Raw genomic sequence first — 21,228 nt, 5'->3', positions numbered from 1 at the left:
TTGTAAAACTATGTTTTTTCACAATTTATCTGGGGAAGAAGTTGTTGGGAATGAATGTGTTGAAAGAAGGTGAGGCTACAACTCTGAATTTCATTTCCTCAAATTTGGATCTGTAATCAGAGTATAAATTCTTCTCATTTGGATCCAAAATTGACTGTAACCCAAACCCAAATAGGTAATAATCAAGTACATCTTTTGTTAAAATAAATACTTAAGTATTTCTGAGGTGTCCATCTTGACAACATTATAGTATTTTTACATTTTATTTTCCAACTACACTTTACTTTCAATATTATTTTGTAAAAGGTGAAAGACTTATATGATCTGAAGAGAAATAAGAGTATCAATATTATTTTGTATTGGTTTCAGGTGTGCAGCATAGTGGTTAGACATCATGTACTTCACAGAGTGTCCCCCTGCTATTTCCAGTGCCCACCTGGCAGTGTACATAGTTATTACAACACTATGGACCGTATTCCCTGTGCTGTACTTTACATCCCCATGACTATTCTGTAACTACCAATCTGTACTTCTCAATCCCTTCCCCTTTTTTACCCAGCCCCCCAACCCCCCTCCCCTAAAGTATTATGAAATTTTTGTCTATCCACGTACTTTAGAGTTAAGAACATATCCCACAGAATTCAAAATCAAACGAACCTTTAACTTCTCTTTAAAGAGTGGACAGATGTTAATATTTCACACTGAACATAGGACCTGAAACTAACATGATTATTTCTTGACTGTTTGCTTTTCTGCGTCAAGAGCTTAGCAGCTGAAGAATCTGAGCTACGATTTCGACAATTAACGAAAGAATACCAGGCCCTCCAAAGAGCGTATGCCCTCCTGCAGGAGCAGACTGGGGGCATCATCGACGCGGAGAGAGAGGCCAAGGTCAGTGTGCATCTGTGGACAGTGCTTGGAATTGGCATTGTTAATGCCGTGGTCACAGCATAAAAGAATCTTGTACATAAAAGTATCAGTAGGGTAGCTTTTCCTGTACCCTTCTCTCCTCTGCAGCTTTTAAACTGTTGTATCTTTTATGTCAACAAACCTTGGATCTGGAGACAGTAGAACTGGTGTGGATCGATGCTTCTGTCCCTTTTAGATAGTTGAGTACCTTGCTATTTGAAAACTTACCTTTTCAGAGCCAGACCATATGGAGTGTTGCTAATCCATTTTTTTAGTTTCTTGCTTGGAAAAAAACTTTTATCTTTCAAAAGCAATGATTAGTGAGTTTCTGTTCTTAGTTAATGAGTGCACTGCATTACACTGACAGCTTACCAAGAATTTTTACTGTCAAAATCTCATTTAATCCTTGTGACAGCTCTCTAAGGCAGGTATGTTATAAAAAAGGAATTTGAGGCTTAGGGAGGTTAATTAAATTACCCAACAGGGTAGCAGGGTACTGTTCAAAGCAAAATGGGAAACTGATATTCCATCTCAGATCTTACTGGGTCAAATGTTTCTTCCATTTTTCACAGCTGCCTCTCATAAGCCTATTTCAAAAAAAAAATAAACACACACAATACTAATATTTAACATTTATTTAGTGCTTGCTGTGTTCCAGACATTGTGCTGAGCACTTTACTTACTGCTACCTCATGTAATCTTTAAACAACCCTGTTCATTAGATGCTATTACCTTCTTTATACAGCAGTGGAACTAGTAAGAGTTAAATGAAGCTTAATTTGCTTAAAATCAGAATATGTAGCTTAGATTGTAGCTAGGATATGAAACTAGTCTTTATGAGTTCACAGTCATAACCACCGGGCCTTCATGCTCCATAGATTAATTAACGATGGGCAAGAAGGAATGTGACCACCAGTGGTTTTATCCTACTTATTCAGAGGATCTACAGCACCGTCTGAGGAGTGTTGGAGTGCCTACTGTTAGTTGCGTATTGGAAAAAATAGATATTATAGTTATATATTTTTAAAAGGCAGCATATGTACATGCACACACACATATGTGAGTAAACATGCTTTAAAAAAACACTGTGATTTGGAACTCATAGGCAAGTAGTCGTTAGAAAGGGATCTGTGTGTGTGCCTTCCTCTTTAGGCCCTCAAACTATAATAGTTGCAGTTTTCAGGGTCAGCATTTATTAAGCATTCTTCCCAACATAGGATTGTCAATTCAAATAATAACATACGTGTTGAGGTTCAGAGGGTTGATGCTGTAGAAACCAGTTCTTTCTCTTATCTCGCTTTCTCATGTAAATAAAGGTTTAGCATGATCTCTGGCCATTAAAGTAAAACAAAACAAAATAAAAAACAAAACAAAACTTTACTGTTCAAAGCAAAATAGTCAGAAATTAATCAAATGTGAGAAAAAGAGCAAGAGTAAATTTAAGAAGTAGAAATGAAAAAAGAGCCCTGGTTGATGTGGCTCATGGATTGAACACCGGCCTATGAACCTAAGGATAGCCGGTTCAATTCCCAGTTGTATGCCTGAGTTGCTGGCCAGGTCCCCAGTTGGGGGCACACGAGAGACAACCACACATTGCTATTTCTCCCCCTCTCATTCTTCCTGCCTTCCCCTCTCTCTAAAGATAAGTAAATAAAATCTTTAAAAAAATAAATGAAAAAAAGATAATGTAGATGGGATAGTATCAATGAAAACAAAAGATAAAATTTTGATACAAGAAAAAAATTAAGTGTGCTCAACACCCATTCTAAGTTAAAATAATTCTTGGCAAATTAAGCTTGGAATTTTTTTTAACTTGATAAAGGTAAATATAATATTTAACAGTCCAAGGCAGTAAGAAATAAAGAAAGGATACCTACCACTGCTGACTTTATTCACCTTTGTAGAACCTATCCAGATCATAAGAGTAGAGAAAAATATGTGTATGGGGAGAAGACAAACAAACAAATAAAAAAAGCAACCTAATTTTTTGCAGAAAATACAATCATATACAGAGAGAGTAAAAGAGAATCTGAGAACAAATTACTAGGCTAAATGAAGTAGGGTTGCTCCATTGAAGGTCAACGTTCAGAACTATTGATACACCCACACACACCACTTGCCAGATACATGTACATACACATACATACATGCATAGTTTGATGCATGGATTTAGATATAGGGCACAAAGTTAGTTCTGAAAGAATTGGAAGATTCTGGAGGAGCAAAACAGGAGAAGGCTTTTCAGCAGGGGAACACATTCAAATGAGAGAGAAGTAGGGAGTGACAACGCATAAAGAAATGAGGCAGTCACCAGCAGGTAAGGGGTAGCCTTTGGGGTGTTCATGAACAGTGAGAAAAGATTGGACATGGAATGGGAAACCTCAAACCCCAGACAAAAGAATTTGAATTTTAATCCAATGGCACTGAATCAAAAGGGAGCCACTGAAAGTTTTAAGTAAGAGTTTAGATCATAAAAATAGTTTAAAGAGATTCTTTAGTTATAAATATTTTCTCTCTCTTTTTTTTTTTGTCTTGTTGAGTTCTAATCAAGGAATCTAAGGGGAAGAAAAATACTGAATTACCATTTTACTCACTGAGTTCTGGAATTTTAATTTCACTAGGCCCAAGAACAGCTCCAAGCAGAAGTGCTAAGGTATAAAGCCAAAATTGAAGATCTGGAAGCGACTCTGGCTCAGAAAGGGCAGGTAGGCATTCGGTTGCTGGCCATTCGATGTGACCCTCTAGATCACCCCATGCATGGGCCGCATCCAGGACACGGCTTGGCTCTCCACAGTGACCTTTCTCAAGTGGTGTCAGAATGTGCAGCTCTATGTTTCTGTCCCTGGTGTTTTTCTGGCCAGAGCGTGAACCCAGCTACAACAGGAATGAGGTTGGGCAAAAGAGAGAGAGAGTGCCAGAGGAAGAGGAGCCCTGTACAAATAGCCTAGAGTGCTCACAAACCACTAAGACAAAGACCCCCCCCCCCAGCTACATTCTCTGCCTCTACGCTGCATTTTAATTTATGGTTCTGCATTTTAGTGTTTTCCATCCATATGTATCTAGCCTGTGTGCATTCTGACCCTTGTCACTTTTTGCCTGTGTGGTCACTTCTGAGTCCCCAAAAGGCTGGTCCTGGATTATTCAGACTGAAAAGGTAGAGGTAGTGAGTGATAATGAAAAGGGGGTTCAATTTTCCTGGCAACTTTTGGCCCCAGTGTCTCTGAATAAGGAGCTGGCAGGGGTGGGTGTCATGTACCAGTCGCTGGCAGGCAAACAAAACCGGGTGAAAAGACAACGGCTCTGGCAAAGTGGTCTGACAACACAGGCTCTCCCGTGCCAATCTGAAATGCTGACTGCGCGATATTCTTTGTCAAACAGGACTCACACTGGGTAGAAGATAAACAACTTTTCATTAAGAGAAACCAGGAGCTTTTAGAAAAGGTATGTCGGGCGCAACACCCTAGTGGGGCAGAGGAGAAAATGATAAGAGATCCAGGAGCAGCAGGGGGTCCTCTCAGGAGTGGCACAGGGGCTAGGGGAAGGGGAGGCTTTTCGGCGCTGCACTCTCCCCTGCTGCGTGCTCGACCGCATCCCTGTCACCGCCATCGCCATCCGTGGAGTGGCACGTGTGCATGGCTCTGTGCTGGGCATTGCGCCGACTCGGAAGGATGTGATCCCCAAAACCTATTGATGTGTTAACCATATATATATACTGTATATATACTGCACATACATACATATATATATATATATATATATACCCACACCTGCACCCATCCTATGTGGTTGTCCATCTACAAAAAGCACACTATGAATAGGGCTTGTTATTTTGTGCAAGGAAGTGACAGATTATGACTCCAAGGCCATGCTATCACAGACTGTGTCCTCACTTTAATCTTTTTACTAAACTTGACTATGTGTATATATATATGTTTTTTAAATAAGAGAACTTTTTGAAAGATGCCTCCAGAGCACAAAACTATACGTCTAGGATTTTATTCAACAAATCAAGATGCAAAAGCATGGTTTAGTTTCAGTGGATATGTCATTTTGGGTATCTGAACATAGGTTTTTGATTTGGGGCAATGAAATATAACAGAGGTCATTTTAAGTTCAAAGATGGCTTTTCCTTTGGTATTTACCTTCCAGGAATCTAATTAAAAATTACAAAATAATCTTGTATTATTCTTGACAAAACAATTTGAAAGCCCATTGGAATAAGGGAAATAATTCAATAGGTCTACCCAAAGTATTTACTAGCTTTGACAAGTAATGAAAATTATAACATCCTTATGAGTATGAGAAGAGAAAGCAAATACTCGTTCCCCCTCCCCTCTGGCCTGGCAGAGTGAGGACATCCTATCTCACTTTCTGCATGATGAGAGGCAGAGCTGCTAGATACAAAGCAGGTGGCTGTTCCAGGACTGAGAACTCTACTCTCAGGGAGGTTAAGGGCCCCTATAAACAAACCGCATTAGACATCGGCTCTGGTCTGTGAATTACAGCCTGCAAACCAATGATCTACTTGCTAGCACTAACCACCAGAACCAGGAATTTCCCAAATATCCCATCTCTGACCCCAATCCAAGATGCTAAGGAAGTAGAATCTCTTATTATGATCTGAGTCAACTTCTAAAAACTTTCAAATTACTAGACCACAAAAATCTAGTGTAAAAAACTTGAGTTGACTAGTTAACGTCACATGGTATCTCACTGTTTTCCCGTTTTATTTTCCTGTGCTGTTTGTATATCGTGAGGCTATGAGAGAAAGAGGATTTTAGTAGTCTCAGAGATACCCAAGTAAAATGTGTTATTACATCTCTTTATCATTGAAAAAAAACATTTCCATTATGTCTTCTGTCTGATTTCACTTGGTCTTGATTTCTTTAGGCTAAAAGCAGGATTTTGATTTTTCAGAGTAAAGAAAACAATTGAAATGACAATAAAGGGAAACATGCTACCCAAGTGTGTATACTTGGGCAAGTAAAATTCATCCTATGCTAAAAAGCCCATTTCTTCCTTTTTATTTCTAACTTTAAGATTTGAAATAGTTACTGTGCATAAGGCCCACTCACATAGCTAACATCAAAGACAGCCCCAAACCTGTTGCAGATCACGGAACTTTGTCAATCTCTGAGGACAGACATGGACACTGTCTACAGGGTGAGGCATGTTTGTGGTAAACTCCATCCAAGGCTCAATGCCAGCACGGTCAACAAGTACCCTAAGGGAAAGTGGAAATGCACTTTGAAGAAAGAGTTCAAGAGGGAATTCAGCAAACTTTGTATGTGATCAGAGATGTTTTTTATTTTTAGGGATTTTTTTAAAAAAGTATTGTAACTCCAGAAAGAAGAGGTATAAGCATTAAATCTAGTTCTAGGACACTGTCCCTGACCCACAGGAAGGGCATACTGAGTACCCTTAGACTCACTCTTCACAGGGTCTCTAGGCTTTATCTCAGTGAATGGAGGTGTGTGACCTCCAGCATTTTCCTCTATGACACGAAAAACCCAACTGAAGGGTAACTAGAATGAAAGCTGAAGACATACCTTATTCACATCTACTTGGGATTTGTGTGTGTGTGCTTTAGATGATTTATTCACCAAGTAAGTGAGTGTTACCCATGCTTGCTTTGCATAGTTGTATTGACAATGCTCACCTGACTGAGGATTTACTTTATTAGATAGAAAAACAGGAGGCAGAAAATCACCGGTTACAACAGGAACTGCAGGATGCCAGAGACCAGAATGAGCTGCTGGAGTTCCGAAACCTAGAGCTAGAAGTAAGGAAATGATGATAATAAATAATCATAACAGTTAATATACACTGAGCACGTCTGTTGCGTGAGGTGCTAAAGTATGCATTTCAGCTGCATACCCTCATTGGGCCTCACAACCACAATGGAGATTTTTATGCAGGAGGCAACTAAGTTGACTCCCTTGCCCGAGTCCTGTGATTAGTGACTGGTAAAGCATTGATGCAACTCAGGGTTGTCTGCTGAGACCCCCATATTTTTAAACACTGTTATTGCCTTTGTAAACAAAACTAATGAATAGTTTTTAAATCATTTAAATAAGAGATTTCAAACTTCATCAGTAATTCATTGCTTTTAAATAATCATTTCCATCCTTTGTTGAATTCTGACTCGAAAAAAGTGTCACCTTAAGAATTATATTTCAAAATTGTTATAGACAAAACTCTTTTATCATTAGACACTTGAATTTGTCAGTCAACATGTTTTAGTCTATAATGCACTTATGCCAAAGTCTAAGAAGCAAGGTAACTTATTTGGGGAAATACTTGGTTAAGCAGACCATGTTTCAGAGTTTTTTTGTTTTGTTTTGTTTTTTGTTTTTTAAGTAAAATATATCAATCAAATCAGATTTTGATTGTATCATGCAGAATCTGGGTGAATGTATGCTGAAATGTAAAGGATAATAAAAATTCCCATTTGGTATCTCTTATTTTGCCAGCAATTTCTTCTTGAGTTTATTTCAAGTTAGGTCTAGCTAGAGACAGCAGTTATATGCCTCAGTGAAGAAAAGTTGTCTTTGATGGCGCATACATCCTAGTCAGAAAGCTTGAGTGGATTGAATATGCAGAAGTCTGTGAACTGCCATAAAACTTCGTGGTCAAAAGATCACTCTTGGTGAAACCTGAACTAAACATCTGTGCAGTTTAAAATGGAACTCCACCTCCCACACTCCCTGGTCAGAAAGTCTGTAAGATTGGACGACACTGTCTGTAAATGGTCTTCCATACCTTTGTTAACTAATCAGGTCTTTCCATTAAATTCAAGCATGAACATCGTGAGGGATTTTTGGTTGGTTTGTTTGTTTTACCAAATGTCATCTTGATAAACTGCTGAGATAACAGACCACTGGTTTAGTGTTTAATCAGTTGTGCCTTTTTTTAATCCCCTTACATTCTTCCTCGTATTTCAAGGAAAGAGAAAGACGGTCCCCTCCATTTAATCTGCAGATTCACCCATTCTCAGATGGTGTGAGTGCTCTACAGATCTACTGTATGAAAGAAGGTGTCAAGGTAGGCCGGTACTTAATTTTTTCTGTTTGTAGAAAGTAGAAAAACTAGAGATTGGGAAAGGAGAGGTTGCTCATGACTGTTTTGTTTTTCAGTCACTGGATGTCATTTTGATACAAACTGCACAGGAATTTTAGTCATGTCCGTTGGAAAATCCATAGAATGTGAAATAAGTGTGTGACAGATGTGTGAGTGATAATAGCACAGAACACAGGAAGCCATGATTATGTAGAATGGAGTGACATAAAGAATGCTATGAAATCAAAATATTAAGATAATTACCCTTAGTTACCTAGAGGAAATATTAAATGAATTCAGTACTTCGGTAAACATATTTCAGGTATGCCAGATTAAAACGTATTTGTTGAGTCCCTCTGTGGTGGTGGTGTAAGTGCTGTGGAATTCGTAATCTTGGAATTTCAGCATTAAAAGAGACCTCGAAGTCACTTAGTCCACCCTCTCTTCAAGTTTGTTTACTTTTAGGGAAGATTGCTCTTTTGAAAGTTTATAACATAGTGCTCAGTTAGACTAAATATAATTCTATCCTAATTGATATTGGAATACATTGTAAATATCTATTAAGGTTGAATGGAGGCAGCTCCATCGCCTGGAATCAATATTGTCCTTCTGTGTAATGAAATCACATGGTACATATTATTCCAGAGGTGAAGTGGGAAAGCCTCCTGCTATTCCTAGCCTCTTCTTTACCTTACGCATTGCCCTTCCCACTCCCACTCTAAGCTGCCAAATATACCTGCTCTGGTTAGTTGTCTTCTCTCTACCTCTGAGGTTGAGCTAGACTTTCCCTGTGGTGGGATCTGCTGTACAGCATTTGAACATAAGTAAAAGGAGAAAGTGATACTAATGAGATAAAAAGTTGGGGTGGGGGCTGGATTAGGTAGTAAAATTGTGCTTTCTTGACTTGCATCTTAAACCACTTTCATGGTGTTTAAACCTCTGGCCTTCCTGGGCTGCATGAAAATTTGTAAAGCAAAGCCATTTTTTAAATCTAACTCTAATTAAATGAAAAGCACTTTACTTCATTTTTTCCTTAGGTGCTTTTTTTCTTTAGATAAATCATAAAAAACCTAATCCACTGGAGGTAATTTTTATCCAAGGCAACTCTTTCAAATGGAGTTAACCTGCTTTAAACTGATGCAAGGACTATAGTAAAAATCAGCTCTTTCCAAAACATGGAAAGAATTCCATTTTTTTGTAGTGAAATCTTTTATATGGAACTGCGTTATAGTTTTTCATGCATCAGTCACATTCTCTACCAGGTCAGAACTTTGTCAATTAGAATGAAATTGGTTCATTATTTCTATTTACTATCTATTGCTTTTCTTTATACCTGAACTCTGCCAAAATAGAAAAAAAAATTGACAACTGTAAGAAGAAAGTTAATGAGCTAATTTGAGCCTTTACTACATTATAGACTCTTGTACATAATCTCGTTGTCCTCAAGATTAGCCTATGAAGGAGGTACTTCTTATCTCCATTTTGCAGTTTGCAAAATTGAGAATGAACTGTTAAGTAGTTTCCCAAAGTTCACATACCTTCTCAGAAGCAGAGTGGAAACATTGAAAACAACCCAAAGAATAACAGGCACTAAAGTGTCTTCTCCAAATCAGGGTTGAGGCACTGGAAGAATGGTAATCCACATTTGTCTTTGACTTGAGTTCATCTCCTTGATTTCGCAGGATGTGAACATCCCTGATCTCATAAAGCAGCTTGATATCTTGGGTGACAATGGGGTAAGTATGAATTAAATAAGTGAAGGAAAGATAGGAATTTGCCAAAAGAGAGAGGCAAGAAATACTCGCCAGTGTATCACATGTAAAATAATAGCAGGTGGAAGGCCATGTTCACTGGAGGATGTATCTCCCTGACGAAAATCAACAGTTTACCAAGCAACCTGGCCAAGGGATTGGAAGGATCTCGGGAAGGTAGTGGCAGAAATGGGAACTGGAAAAATGCTTTTCGTGAGAAGGTTTCTGATTTGAATGCTGACCACATACATCTGCAGTGATTAAAGCTAATTGCTCTCTAACTGTTGCTTGGGGGCATCCAGCATGAAATCAAATCAGTCATGCAGTGGCAAATGGTGCTAAATAGCAGGGTTGGTGGCAGCCTCATAAAAATGGGCTAGGACACTATAATCCCTTTTCTTTCTAAAAAACACCTTCCAGGCAGGGTCAAGGCATAGTAATTCAGTGGGAGGATCATTCACTGAGATATCAGATGAATGATTTATGTAGGATGAGGAGTCACACCACTTTTTTCCTTTAAAAAATTGTCAAAGGAGAGAACAGGATCGATTAAATCACATCAAACTGCTATGCAGAGATTACTCTTTATTTTATTTTGGCGTATGCTTTTCTTATAAAATGATCATTAATGAAGTATGCTTACCGTGAAACATAAAACCAAGTCAATATTAGAGCAATATAAAGAAATTACAGTCCTGTCACATACCTTGGTCAGTGGCAGCAAGAGGTTTTGAATGAACTCTTTGTTAAGAATTATTACTAAATAGGACATTTGTTAAGGTTCCGGCACTTCTGTCTGAGGCAGGCACTTAGGCAATATTTTCTGATAATGTAAATATCTTAAGTGTCTTTGGCTTATTTTCTGTCTTTTTCACAGAATTTGAGAAACGAAGAACAAGTGGCCATTATCCAGGCCAGCACTGTGCTGTCCCTGGCAGAGAAGGTAATAAGTTGTACAGACACTCAAATCGTCTCCATGTCTGGCTTAGCACCCAAGGCGCAGGGCAGGGTTAAAGGCCATTCTCTTCGCACATGGCTTTGCCTTCTTGAATACCTAATGAATATTTTATCTTTCAGGGTGATACAACCCAGACAGAATGAGAACACACACCAAAAAGTCTACACACTGATTTGGGGTGGGTGGATAATTCTTGCTTTAAAGTCTCTTAAACATGTAATTCTTAAAAAAAATGGAAAACCTTCTAAATTAAATTATTCAAGCAACCCCTACCAAGCTTGGAAACCAGTAAAGAAGGATTTTGTTGTTAGAACAAAATTCAACCAAGTAAATTTGAAGATGTAATTGGCTTTAGTAAGCGATTCATGAATGGACAGTGTCTTGACTAGCAACCAGAAGGGCCCTCTTAGGGGCTGTACAGAATGGAATGTTTTTACAGGAAGAAGGGTGAGACAAGGGAGCTGTTGACTAAAGAAAATAAATCATTATTGTGTAGGCCAGGACACCTTTTCAGGGGGGAGACGGGGAACAGCAAAGTTTTATCATGCAGGTCGCCTCTTCTTCCAGTGGGGAAGGAGAAGGGCCCGTGACCTGATTACCTTATTGGTGTTGACCAGAGAATTCTGTTCTGGCTGATGAACATTACATTTCTGGTGAAGGTCAAAACTGCAGTTAGGTCAGATATTGAGTTTAGGTTTGGCATCATGGGCTTTAGCACAAATGATGCCAGTTGGGCCTGTGGTTTTTCTTTTTAATAATTGAGAGGCCATAAACTGGAGCCTGGTTCTTTTTATAGGCTGTTCCTTGGATGTGTACATATAAATTGTTCCCAGCTGGTTCTGTGACTTGGTAGTGGCCCCCTGCAGTCTCATTCAGAAGGGCCAACCTGGGCACTGTCAGAAGAGCAGCAGTGTGTTTTGCCCCCTTGTGTCCAGTCCTGGTCAGTGGCGGGAGGATTGGGAGAAGAGGAAAGGGCAAGTGGAGAAGCCTGATAACTGGCTGTATATGCTCAGGGTGCCTTGAGAATTGGCACGTAGTTGAGAGTCATGTATACATGGTTGGATAAAACGAAAACTCTGTAAGTTCCTTTGGATGCTTCCTTAATTCCTAAATGCATATAAAACTTGCTATAGATTAAGTGAAACCATGTGCAAGTAATCAGCTTACTCCAGTCTGAGATGAGGGAGTTCTACAGGTCAAATGAGCCAGTCAACGTAAACAAAACAATGACAATAAGAAAAAAAGTGGCAGACAGAGAGGGAAGGACTGGTATAAAGTAAAAATGTACTTAAGAAATAGTGAAATTATCTTTTTTTGGCATCCTGTTCAAGCAGACCACGTTGTTTGCCGACAGCTGGGGACACTTTAATATGGACCCCGTGTCAGAAAGCATAGGGAATTAGTGCTAATTTTGCAGGATGTGGAAATGGCCTGTGGTTACGCTTTAAAAGGACGAATGCCTTCTGTTAGGGATGCATGTTGAAGAATTTACATGTGAAATGGTATCTGGGATGTGCTCTCCCTGATGACATGAAATGCATCTTTTCATCTTCCATTATTATTAATTCCATCTTTACAGATAAGAAAGTTGAGCCTTAGAGAAGTCAGGTAACCTTCCAAGGTCACAAACCATGAAAAGCTAGAATTGGGATTTGGACCCAAAGCTGTCTGTCCCTAGAACTCACACACTTGATTACTATGCCCAATTACCTCCTGAAGTAGAGATGCATTATAATAATTTGTTCCTTTAAGTCATATCTGTGGCGGGCTCACACCATAATATTCAAAGTCTAAATTTATTCAGGTTATTGATCAATGCTAACATCCATACCACATAACATAATGATGTATTTTAACTGTTGGGGAAATTTTCTAAGTTCTTTTTATGTGATTTAAAATGTCTCTACTCAACAAAAATTATTCTTCTTCAACACTTAGCTGTGTTGTTTTATATACTGAAAAACTGCTAATTCTCTAGTCTCACTGTCTTTCCTCATGCTCCCCCCAACCATGGAGCACTGGGCATCCTTTCTGGAGCAATGAACTTGCCCCTTGTTTTTGCCTAATCACCTGTGACTCATTCTTCAGATTCCAGTGTAGTTGTTACTTCCCAAGAAAGCCTTTCATGGTGTCGTCCCATGAGGGCAAAAATGTTTTGTTGAACAAAAATGTGATGGTTGCCATCACAGCTAGCACATTGCCTGACACATGGAAGACATCAATGAGTGCTTTTGTTGAATGAATGAATGAATGAATGAATGAAAGAAAAACTATAGTCTTGTTTCTGAACTAAGAGATAGAATGCACCAAGTTTTCACTTCAGTTCTTAGTCTGTTTCCGAGATACAAGGGAAAGCGACTGAGCCCCTCAGTAGAGAGCACCATATACACCACATCAAGGAATCACGTTCACCCTTTTGTCTTGTTTAGTGGATCCAGCAAATCGAAGGAGCAGAGGCCGCCCTGCACCAGAAAATGATGGAATTGGAAAGTGACATGGTGCGTACAAAGATGTGGTATTATAAAATTGAAGGAAAATTGAAAAGGTGAAAGGAAAATGACTATCTTCTACCAGTTTTATTTGGCAGTGGTGAAAGTCTGTAGCTTTCCCATTGTTGTGTACAGCCTGCAGAACAGGGTTCCCAGAAGCATCCAGCAGTGTCAAGTGGCACTGTCCAAAACAGTCACTTTGTGTTTTTGTAATATTGCCAAAACTAATGCTGAAGAAATTTCAGTTAGATGTTTTTTCTCTTACGCTAAATAATTTTTTATCACATATAATTATAGCAAAAATTGTGAAAATTTTGGGTGTAACTCTGGTTTTAAAGATCTCTGAGCCACTTCATGCCTATTAGCATGGATACTATCAAAAAGCAATAACAACAGAAAATAACAAGTGTTGATGAGAATATGAGAAAATTGGAACCCTTGTGCATTGTTGATGGGAATGTAAAATGGTATGCCACTGTGGAAAATAGTATGGTGGTTGCTCAAAAAAGCGCCAAATAGAATTACCATATGATCCAGCAATATTACCTTTGGGTGTATATACAAAACAATTGCGCACAGGGTCTCAAAGAGGTATTTGCACACCCATGTTCAAAGCAACATTATTCACAGTAGCTTAAATGTGGAAGCAATGCACGTTTATCTATCAGTGGATGTATGGATAAGCAAATGTGGTTATACATACAAGGGAATACTAATGGTCCTTTAAAAAGGAAGGGAATTCTGACACATGCTGTGACACGGATGCACTTTGAGGACATTATGCTAAGTGAAATAAGCCAGTCACAAAAGACAAATACTTCCTGATTCCACACATGAGGTGTCTAGAGCAGTCAAACTCTTAGAGCCAGAAAGTACAATGGAGTTATCAGCGGCTCAGAGGAGAAGGAAAGGGGGAGTTGGTTAATGGATACAGAGTTGTAGTTCTACAAGATAAAGGGAGTCCAGGAGATCAGTTGCCCAACAATGTGAATGTACTCAACAGGACTGAACTATACACTTAAAAATGGTTAAGATGATAAAGGTTGCCCTGGATGGTATAGCTCAGTGGATTGAGTGCCGGCCTGTGAACCGAAAGGTCACTGGTTCAATTCCTGGTCAGGACACATGCCTGGGTTGTGGGCCAGGTACCCAGATGAGGGATTGTGAGATGTTTCTCTCCCTCTCTTTCTCCTTTCCTTCCCTTCTCTAAAAATAAAATAAATAAAACAAAAAAATTAAAAAAGATTGTAAACTTTACATGGTGTGTATTTTACCATAACTATTTTTTTGTAAATCTTCAAGCCTAGGAATTGGCCATTATTAACTTACGTAATAGGATTTTGTAATTATTCTGTCGTTAATGTTATCACTACTAAAAAACAAGTAGTGATTCTTACCAGATTAGGGAATCTTACAAGAACAGCTTGCATTTATATAGCATGTGACAGATTATAGGTCATTTGCTTATATTTTACATAGGGTTTAAATTTTATGAAGAGGGTAGTTTCTAAACTCAAAGCATGTAACAAAAACTGTTTGTATTGAAAATACCTTAAAAACTCTTTAAATGCACAAGTATGAGTTACACAGTCAGCCTGTCCTGGGTGCCGTTCTAGGCACTGGAGCTTAGAGGTCACCAGGAAAGTCACCAGTGAAGTTCTTCATGTAGGCGGTTATGGACAGTTACACACACAAAGAAATAATTGACTGGTCTTGGGCTATATTACATACAAATATATATTCTTAAATGCAAAATGGCAAAATGTGCACAGAAGCTGAGGACAGCAAGGGAACATCAGATTTCAGTCTCCAGCTCACACTGGCTTTGTAGCAGGAGCAGAGACTCATTAAGTTGCATTGTGGTTGTGGGTGGAATTGCCGCCTCGCTCTAATTTCTCATCTGTCTTTGTATTTGCTAATCTTACACAGATGACTTTGGATGAGATTTTTATTATGCAACTCTGCTGTACTACATTTCATAACATTCTTACAAAAATACAATATCATAATATATTTGCACAGATACACTTTTTAGGTAACATTTATCTTGTCAAAATCTGTTCTTGATCACATGCTCTTGAATTGGCATACAAATCCTTTAGAACTTTCTGTGTGGATGGTTCATTATGTCTTTTATGCTCCTTTCCATTGATTTTCACATTCTCTAGGTAAGACGATGGAAGTTGAACTATTTCCCTAACAGACAAAATCAATGACCCAACAAATACTAGTGATTTGTCTTGTACCGGAATTACAGAAAACATTGATCAATACGATTATATATCACTTTCTGGTTAACTAAGTTGACTCTATTTATCAACATGGCCCTTATAGGAACAGTTCTGCAAAATCAAAGGCTATCTGGAAGAAGAGCTGGACTACAGAAAACAAGCTCTCGACCAAGCATATATGGTAGGTACAGCAAGCAATCGACACACAGAACTTTTCCATTATGTGCTGTGGAGGAAAGCATGCTGTTTAATTCCTCATGCCCGTACTCCAGTAGACCACACTACGCAATGGTTTTATTTATTCAGTGGTTTCCATTTCCTATTTTAGAAAATATATCTCTAGCTTTTTGCTGTTACAATATTCTTTTAATCCTTAATAAATATTTCATTGTACTTTTAAATTTTTTAATTAAATGCATGTCATTATGTAACATTTTAATGAAAGCCAGACTGTGTGGCAGTGGAGATTAAAGAGCAACTGGATTAAATCCAATTGGGAGCCTAGTCGAGTGATAAAGAAATAAAGTCTTTAATGTTTGTTATAAACATTTTAAATTCACTTATTTATCATGACAGCCCTGTGAGGTATAGGTGATATCATTATTCCTGTATCTCATATGAAGGCACAAAGGCTTAGAGAGTGAAAGATCTCTGCCCACATCAGTAAGTGAGTGGCGTTTAGATGGGACTGCAGACATTGTGGCTTTAACTGCCATCACCCAGCCACCACAGGCCAGGCCATGTCAGCAACTGAGCTGCACCCTTTTCTGTCCCACAGGGGATCGTGCCAACTGAGGAGCACACTTGGTCCATTGCCCTGTACAAAATTCATCATGATTAACTCCTGCTATTGGAGTATAGCTTGCATTTCTTCTCTCCATATGAACTCCCCCCACTCCCACCCCCCCACCCATTAATTCATGATAATGACTCAAGAGAAAAAGAGCAAACTTAAAAGAGGAACATTTCAAGGAGTTGCTTGTAGAGGTTTTTATAATTCTTTCTTTCCTGGAAGCAGCTTGCATCATTTTTGGGAAAAGAGCAAAGCTCTTAGTTTCTACTTATAACAAAGATGAATTGGTATTTCCCCTTGAAAATGAATGAGAGGTTCTGAGCATTACTTGATGGGGAAAAGAGAGAATGAGTTAGTCGCTAGAGAATAAAGAGGGAAATGCTTCTTCCTGTCCCTCCCTACCCTTTATCCTTGCCTCCTCTAACGGTACTTAAAAAGATAAAGCTGTGTGTTTATGTGTCCCATCTTGTCTGCTCATTCAGACAAGAATCTTTAACTTTAGAAAGATAAGATCCACATAGTCCAGGACAAGACCTAGGAAAACACACCTCACCAGAGCATGTCCACTTACCTTTGTCAAAGTCACAGGGAGCAAGATTGTAGATTTTGACTAAAGATGTCTGAAGCATGTTTTAAAACAAAACACTTGGATATAAGGAAAAGTAGACTCTTCATCTAAAAACGAGGGAATTTGTAATTGAAAAACAGACCAATTCTGGAGACTCTAGGCCATTTTTAGGTCAAATTTCCTAATTTTTATTTTAAGAAAAATGTGATTGTAAAGCCATCTTTAGGTACAGAGGTGTGTCATGTAGAAGAGAGGTGGCATTTTGTGAATGAAATTTAACTCTAATTTCAAGTATTTTTTTCCAGCTTTGACCATTTTTCACCATTTCTCTCTAAAAGTATGGCTCCCATAATAGATGTCTTTGAATATCTGAAGGTCTATAAAGTGGAAAACAAACTTATTTTCAGGTACATTGAGAATAGAAGGATGTACAATTATTATAACAAAGCAGGAACTTTCTAAAAATGAAAGTTGTCCAAGAAAAAGAACAAATTTCTCATCATCCAAAAAGTTAACATACTGACTGAATGACTCTTATGGAATCTTATAAAGGGGATTACCACAAAGGTAGTTAGTCTGGATAAGCTATGAAATTTATTTTACTGCTATGATCCTGGAAGACTAAAATAATATATCCCTTCTCATACACACACGTACATACACACTCACACCACACTTACATTCAAAGTTTCAAAGTTAGACTTTTCTGCTTTTATTTGCCAGAGAATCCAGGAACTAGAAGCTACTTTGTACAATGCTCTGCAGCAAGAAACTGTCATCAAGTTCGGTGAACTATTAAGTGAGAAACAGCAGGAGGAGCTGAGGACTGCAGTAGAGAAGCTACGGCGGCAGATGCTGAGGAAGAGCAGAGAGTACGACTGTCAGATTCTTCAGGAGAGAATGGAGCTCTTACAGCAAGCCCATCAGGTGAGGACTGAGTGACTTCTGTGTAGGGTTGGTACCAAGCAAATGACACTTCATACTAAGTCTGTGGTATTGAATGTGGGTATGGAGAAGCCCAGGAGCTAGAAGCTATCTTCAGAGAGTAAAATAAATAACTTGTTTTCTACGGACATTCAGATAAGGGATGACTGTTTTGCAATGATTCAATCTTATGAAAATTGACATTTTAGAAACATTGCCTATTGGTAAGATTTTTACAACTATTTGGTCATGAAATAACCTTTGAATCTTATGGAGCCTGATCATCTCCATTATGCAGGACAGCAGGACTTTTTCCAGGACAGAAATAATGCCTTCGTCCTGCGGGTCACCCCAGTCTGTCACCTAGTCTATAACCTGACCAAATAACCTGAATAGGGCAAAAGAATGAATGCAAGGGACTTTCTCTCTATTCTCAGAACAAAGAGCAACAACAGCAAAGCTTGGAAGCTGCCACTTCCTGGCATTTTCCCTATGTCAGCAAATAAACTAAGGGCTCTACTGACATCATTTCATTTAATCTTCCCAAGAGCCCACTAAGGTAAGTTTCCTTATTATCCCAAGAGGTATATTGGAGATAAGAGTGTTTAAATGATTTGCTGGAGACGACAGAGATAGTAAGCAACAGAACCAGGATCCCAGTCCAGGTCCATCTGGCTCCAAGGCCAGTGTACATAACCGCACACATACTGTCCAGTGCAGCTTGAGTCGAGTGTGATTTATATAATTCGTCTAGACCAGAGAGGGTCAATATAGGCACCCAATATCAATGTATAGCCAGAATTCTTCATCATGTCATACCTTGGCAGGTAAGAAATAGGACAAAAGATTCCATAACAATTCCAGAATTGGAAGTGCCAGGCTATAGTATTTGGTACTCAGAAGTTATAACAAGTGACTGGTACAAAATCCAGATGGGCTATACAAGAAGTAAGAAGCATGCGGTAATCAGAGATCAAGGTGAGTGGGAAAGGAACAGGGGTTATTTTGTAACACCGATACCAACAGCACGTGGGCGACTTGACTACTTAGCACACTACAGATGTAGCCAGGAGCTTTGTGGACCTTTACAGGTTAACAGACTCCCCAAGTTAATAGGGAACTCTGAAGCCATTTGTTCCAGAGATGATAAATGCATGCATGTTTGTTACAATGCCCCTTCAGACTCCATCATAAAGGTTTATATTTTGACCCCGAAAAGAGTTTTTAAAGCCTTTGATAGTAGCTTTGTGGCATCATTACATTACCACAGACCTCCTTTCCTGTTACCTGGGAATGAACATGTCTTCTGCATAAATTTCTTATGTTACAAAGCATTTAATTAATTTCAACAAATCAGGAACTGTGGCATAGAACCACAGAAGTATTTATTCCTAAGATGGGCACGTAGTTATCTAAATTTATGGTTAAAACCTTGTCATCTCTTTTAAGTCTTTTTTAATCAGCTAAGGTACTTCACGCACAAAAGAGATGGTTTATTTTATTTTGTTCATCTTTCCTCCCGATGAAGAAGGAAAAAGCAGTAACACCAATCAACAATGACTGAGGCAATTTCAGAGAGTGGCAATAAGTTCTATGTTGAAAATGATACAGTGTGTGTGTGTGCGAGTTAAGGAGTAGAATGAGCCACTTTAGACCAGCTGGTCAGGAAAGACCTCTCTGAAGACGTCTAAAGCCCAGGAAGTCAGACCCAGTGTCCCAGAAGATTGGAACAGTTGGGGCAGTGTTGGGATGTTTGGGATATTCAGGGAACACAGAGAAGACCAGTATGGCAGGAACACTCAGAACCCAGGAGGCATTGATATGGGGTGAAGTTGGAGAGGTAAGACGAGGCCAGATGATGTACGGCCTGGAAGGAGCTTGGATTTTATTCTGAGTACAACTCATCTAACTCTCCCTTCGTCCCCTTCCTCACCCACTTAACACTCATGGAGTACCATGGTTCTTTGCCATCCTAACAGTTCACACCGGCTGCCGTAGACAGATGTAGACTGGACAGGACTAGAAGCAGGAAGGGCCGGCAGTGAGCTATCATCCCAGTCCTGATGAGGGACAGCAGGGACTTGGTGTACTTGGGAGTAGTAAAGATAAAAAGGAAGTAGAAAAGGGGTTTATTTTCAACCTGACAGCATTTCCTGTTGGATTGGATGCCAAATGGATGGGAAGAAAAAAGAAAGAAAGCGAGCATCACACAATGTACCTTAACTAACTCATCTAATACATACGCATAGGCAGTTTCTTTGAGCTGAACACTGTACAAAGTATTGGAGATTGGTGATGAGGTTATAGATGGTTTTGCCATTGATTACCTCTTATCCTTAATTTGTTTTTCCCTGTGTTTTAAATGTTGCCCCCCACCCAGATCTGATAGTTCCTTGAGGTCAGGAACTCATCGATGCTTTACCTGCATTCTCTGTCACTACCTGCACAGTCCTGAAGGGGTAAGAAGTTGCCCAGCAAGCACAGACTTGGTCGTTGAATAGATGCTACAGTAATCTCACATGTATCTGATTATATTGATGCACATTTGTCTCCACATCCAGTAGACATACCAAGGAACTATTTGTGCACTCAAGGTGCAAATGTCTAGCCATTTTGTTGTTTTACTGTATAGTGTTGGAATATGAAATATACACAAGCACACATATCACACACATACACACGCACACACCATCTGCATTCATTATTGTATCATTTCAAGGTCAGCCTTGATGATCTCTCTGACCAAAACACCCCATCCTCTCCTACATGCAACCTTAGCCCCTTTCTTTTAAAGCAGGATTTCTCAGTCTCTGCACTACTAACATTTTGGGCCAATGATTCTTTGTGGTGGGGGGGGGCTATCCTCCTATTTTGGGGGCAGTTAGCAGCATCCCTGGCCTCTGCCCATTGGATGCTTGTTACTTCGACACCACCATTCCCCATTGTGACCAGTAGTCACATGTGATTTTAAAATGTCCAGGTAACTGGATATACTAAAACCACAGGATTCTACACTTTAAAATAAATTAGCCACCTAACTAACTTTTAATGGGTACAGACATTGCCAGGTGTCTGTTGGGGGGCCAAATCATCCCCCATTGAGAACCACTGTTTTAGAGTAAGGGAAATAGGATTTCCAAGCTCAAGTATTCTCTAATCTAGCTTCCCTTTTTTCTTTCCACATTGCATCATAAAAAACTCTTTTTATTTTATCACCCCATTCCTCTTCCAGTGTTTTCTTCCCAGACCCCAGTTCTCCATTTTCTAATTGTTCCCCAGAGAGGCATGAAATAACATGCCTTCATTGTGGAACCTTGTGCCCTGAACATAAACGGCCTTTAGCTTGCCAGGTAGAAATGTAAAGACTTTTCTCTTGCAAATAATTGTCTATATAATGTTGATTTCAAATCTGTGCTACTTAAATTATTGGAATTTTATTGTATAGTTGACAGATAAATTCAGAGATAGTCCTAGAACTTTTTTGTCTTCAGGATTACGTGTGTAATTTTTACGTTCTTTCTCCTAATTTATCAGTTCCCCCCTTGA

At 39.0% G+C, this 21,228-nt stretch overlaps 1 protein-coding gene across 4 annotated transcripts in view; it reads left to right on the top strand.

The window, feature by feature from the left end:
- The window catches only part of JAKMIP2 (janus kinase and microtubule interacting protein 2), a 131,795-nt gene that overhangs the window by 96,644 nt on the left and 13,923 nt on the right, over positions 1 to 21,228 (top strand). For all 4 annotated transcript variants that reach the window (XM_045185138.3, XM_024576888.4, XM_045185136.2 and 1 more), the window contains exons 10-19: positions 763 to 891; positions 3,531 to 3,614; positions 4,288 to 4,350; positions 6,593 to 6,691; positions 7,855 to 7,953; positions 9,651 to 9,704; positions 10,597 to 10,662; positions 13,107 to 13,175; positions 15,501 to 15,578; positions 17,482 to 17,685. In XM_045185138.3, the coding sequence (XP_045041073.1) occupies positions 763 to 891; positions 3,531 to 3,614; positions 4,288 to 4,350; positions 6,593 to 6,691; positions 7,855 to 7,953; positions 9,651 to 9,704; positions 10,597 to 10,662; positions 13,107 to 13,175; positions 15,501 to 15,578; positions 17,482 to 17,685 (945 nt within the window). The remainder of the gene's footprint in view (positions 1 to 762; positions 892 to 3,530; positions 3,615 to 4,287; positions 4,351 to 6,592; positions 6,692 to 7,854; positions 7,954 to 9,650; positions 9,705 to 10,596; positions 10,663 to 13,106; positions 13,176 to 15,500; positions 15,579 to 17,481; positions 17,686 to 21,228) is intronic.

The sequence above is a fragment of the Desmodus rotundus genome, chromosome 6, assembly GCF_022682495.2.
Source record: "Desmodus rotundus isolate HL8 chromosome 6, HLdesRot8A.1, whole genome shotgun sequence".
Taxonomy (NCBI): domain Eukaryota; kingdom Metazoa; phylum Chordata; class Mammalia; order Chiroptera; family Phyllostomidae; genus Desmodus; species Desmodus rotundus.
The sequence above is the reverse complement of the archived record's forward strand: the minus strand, read 5'-3'. Positions and strand labels throughout refer to the sequence as shown.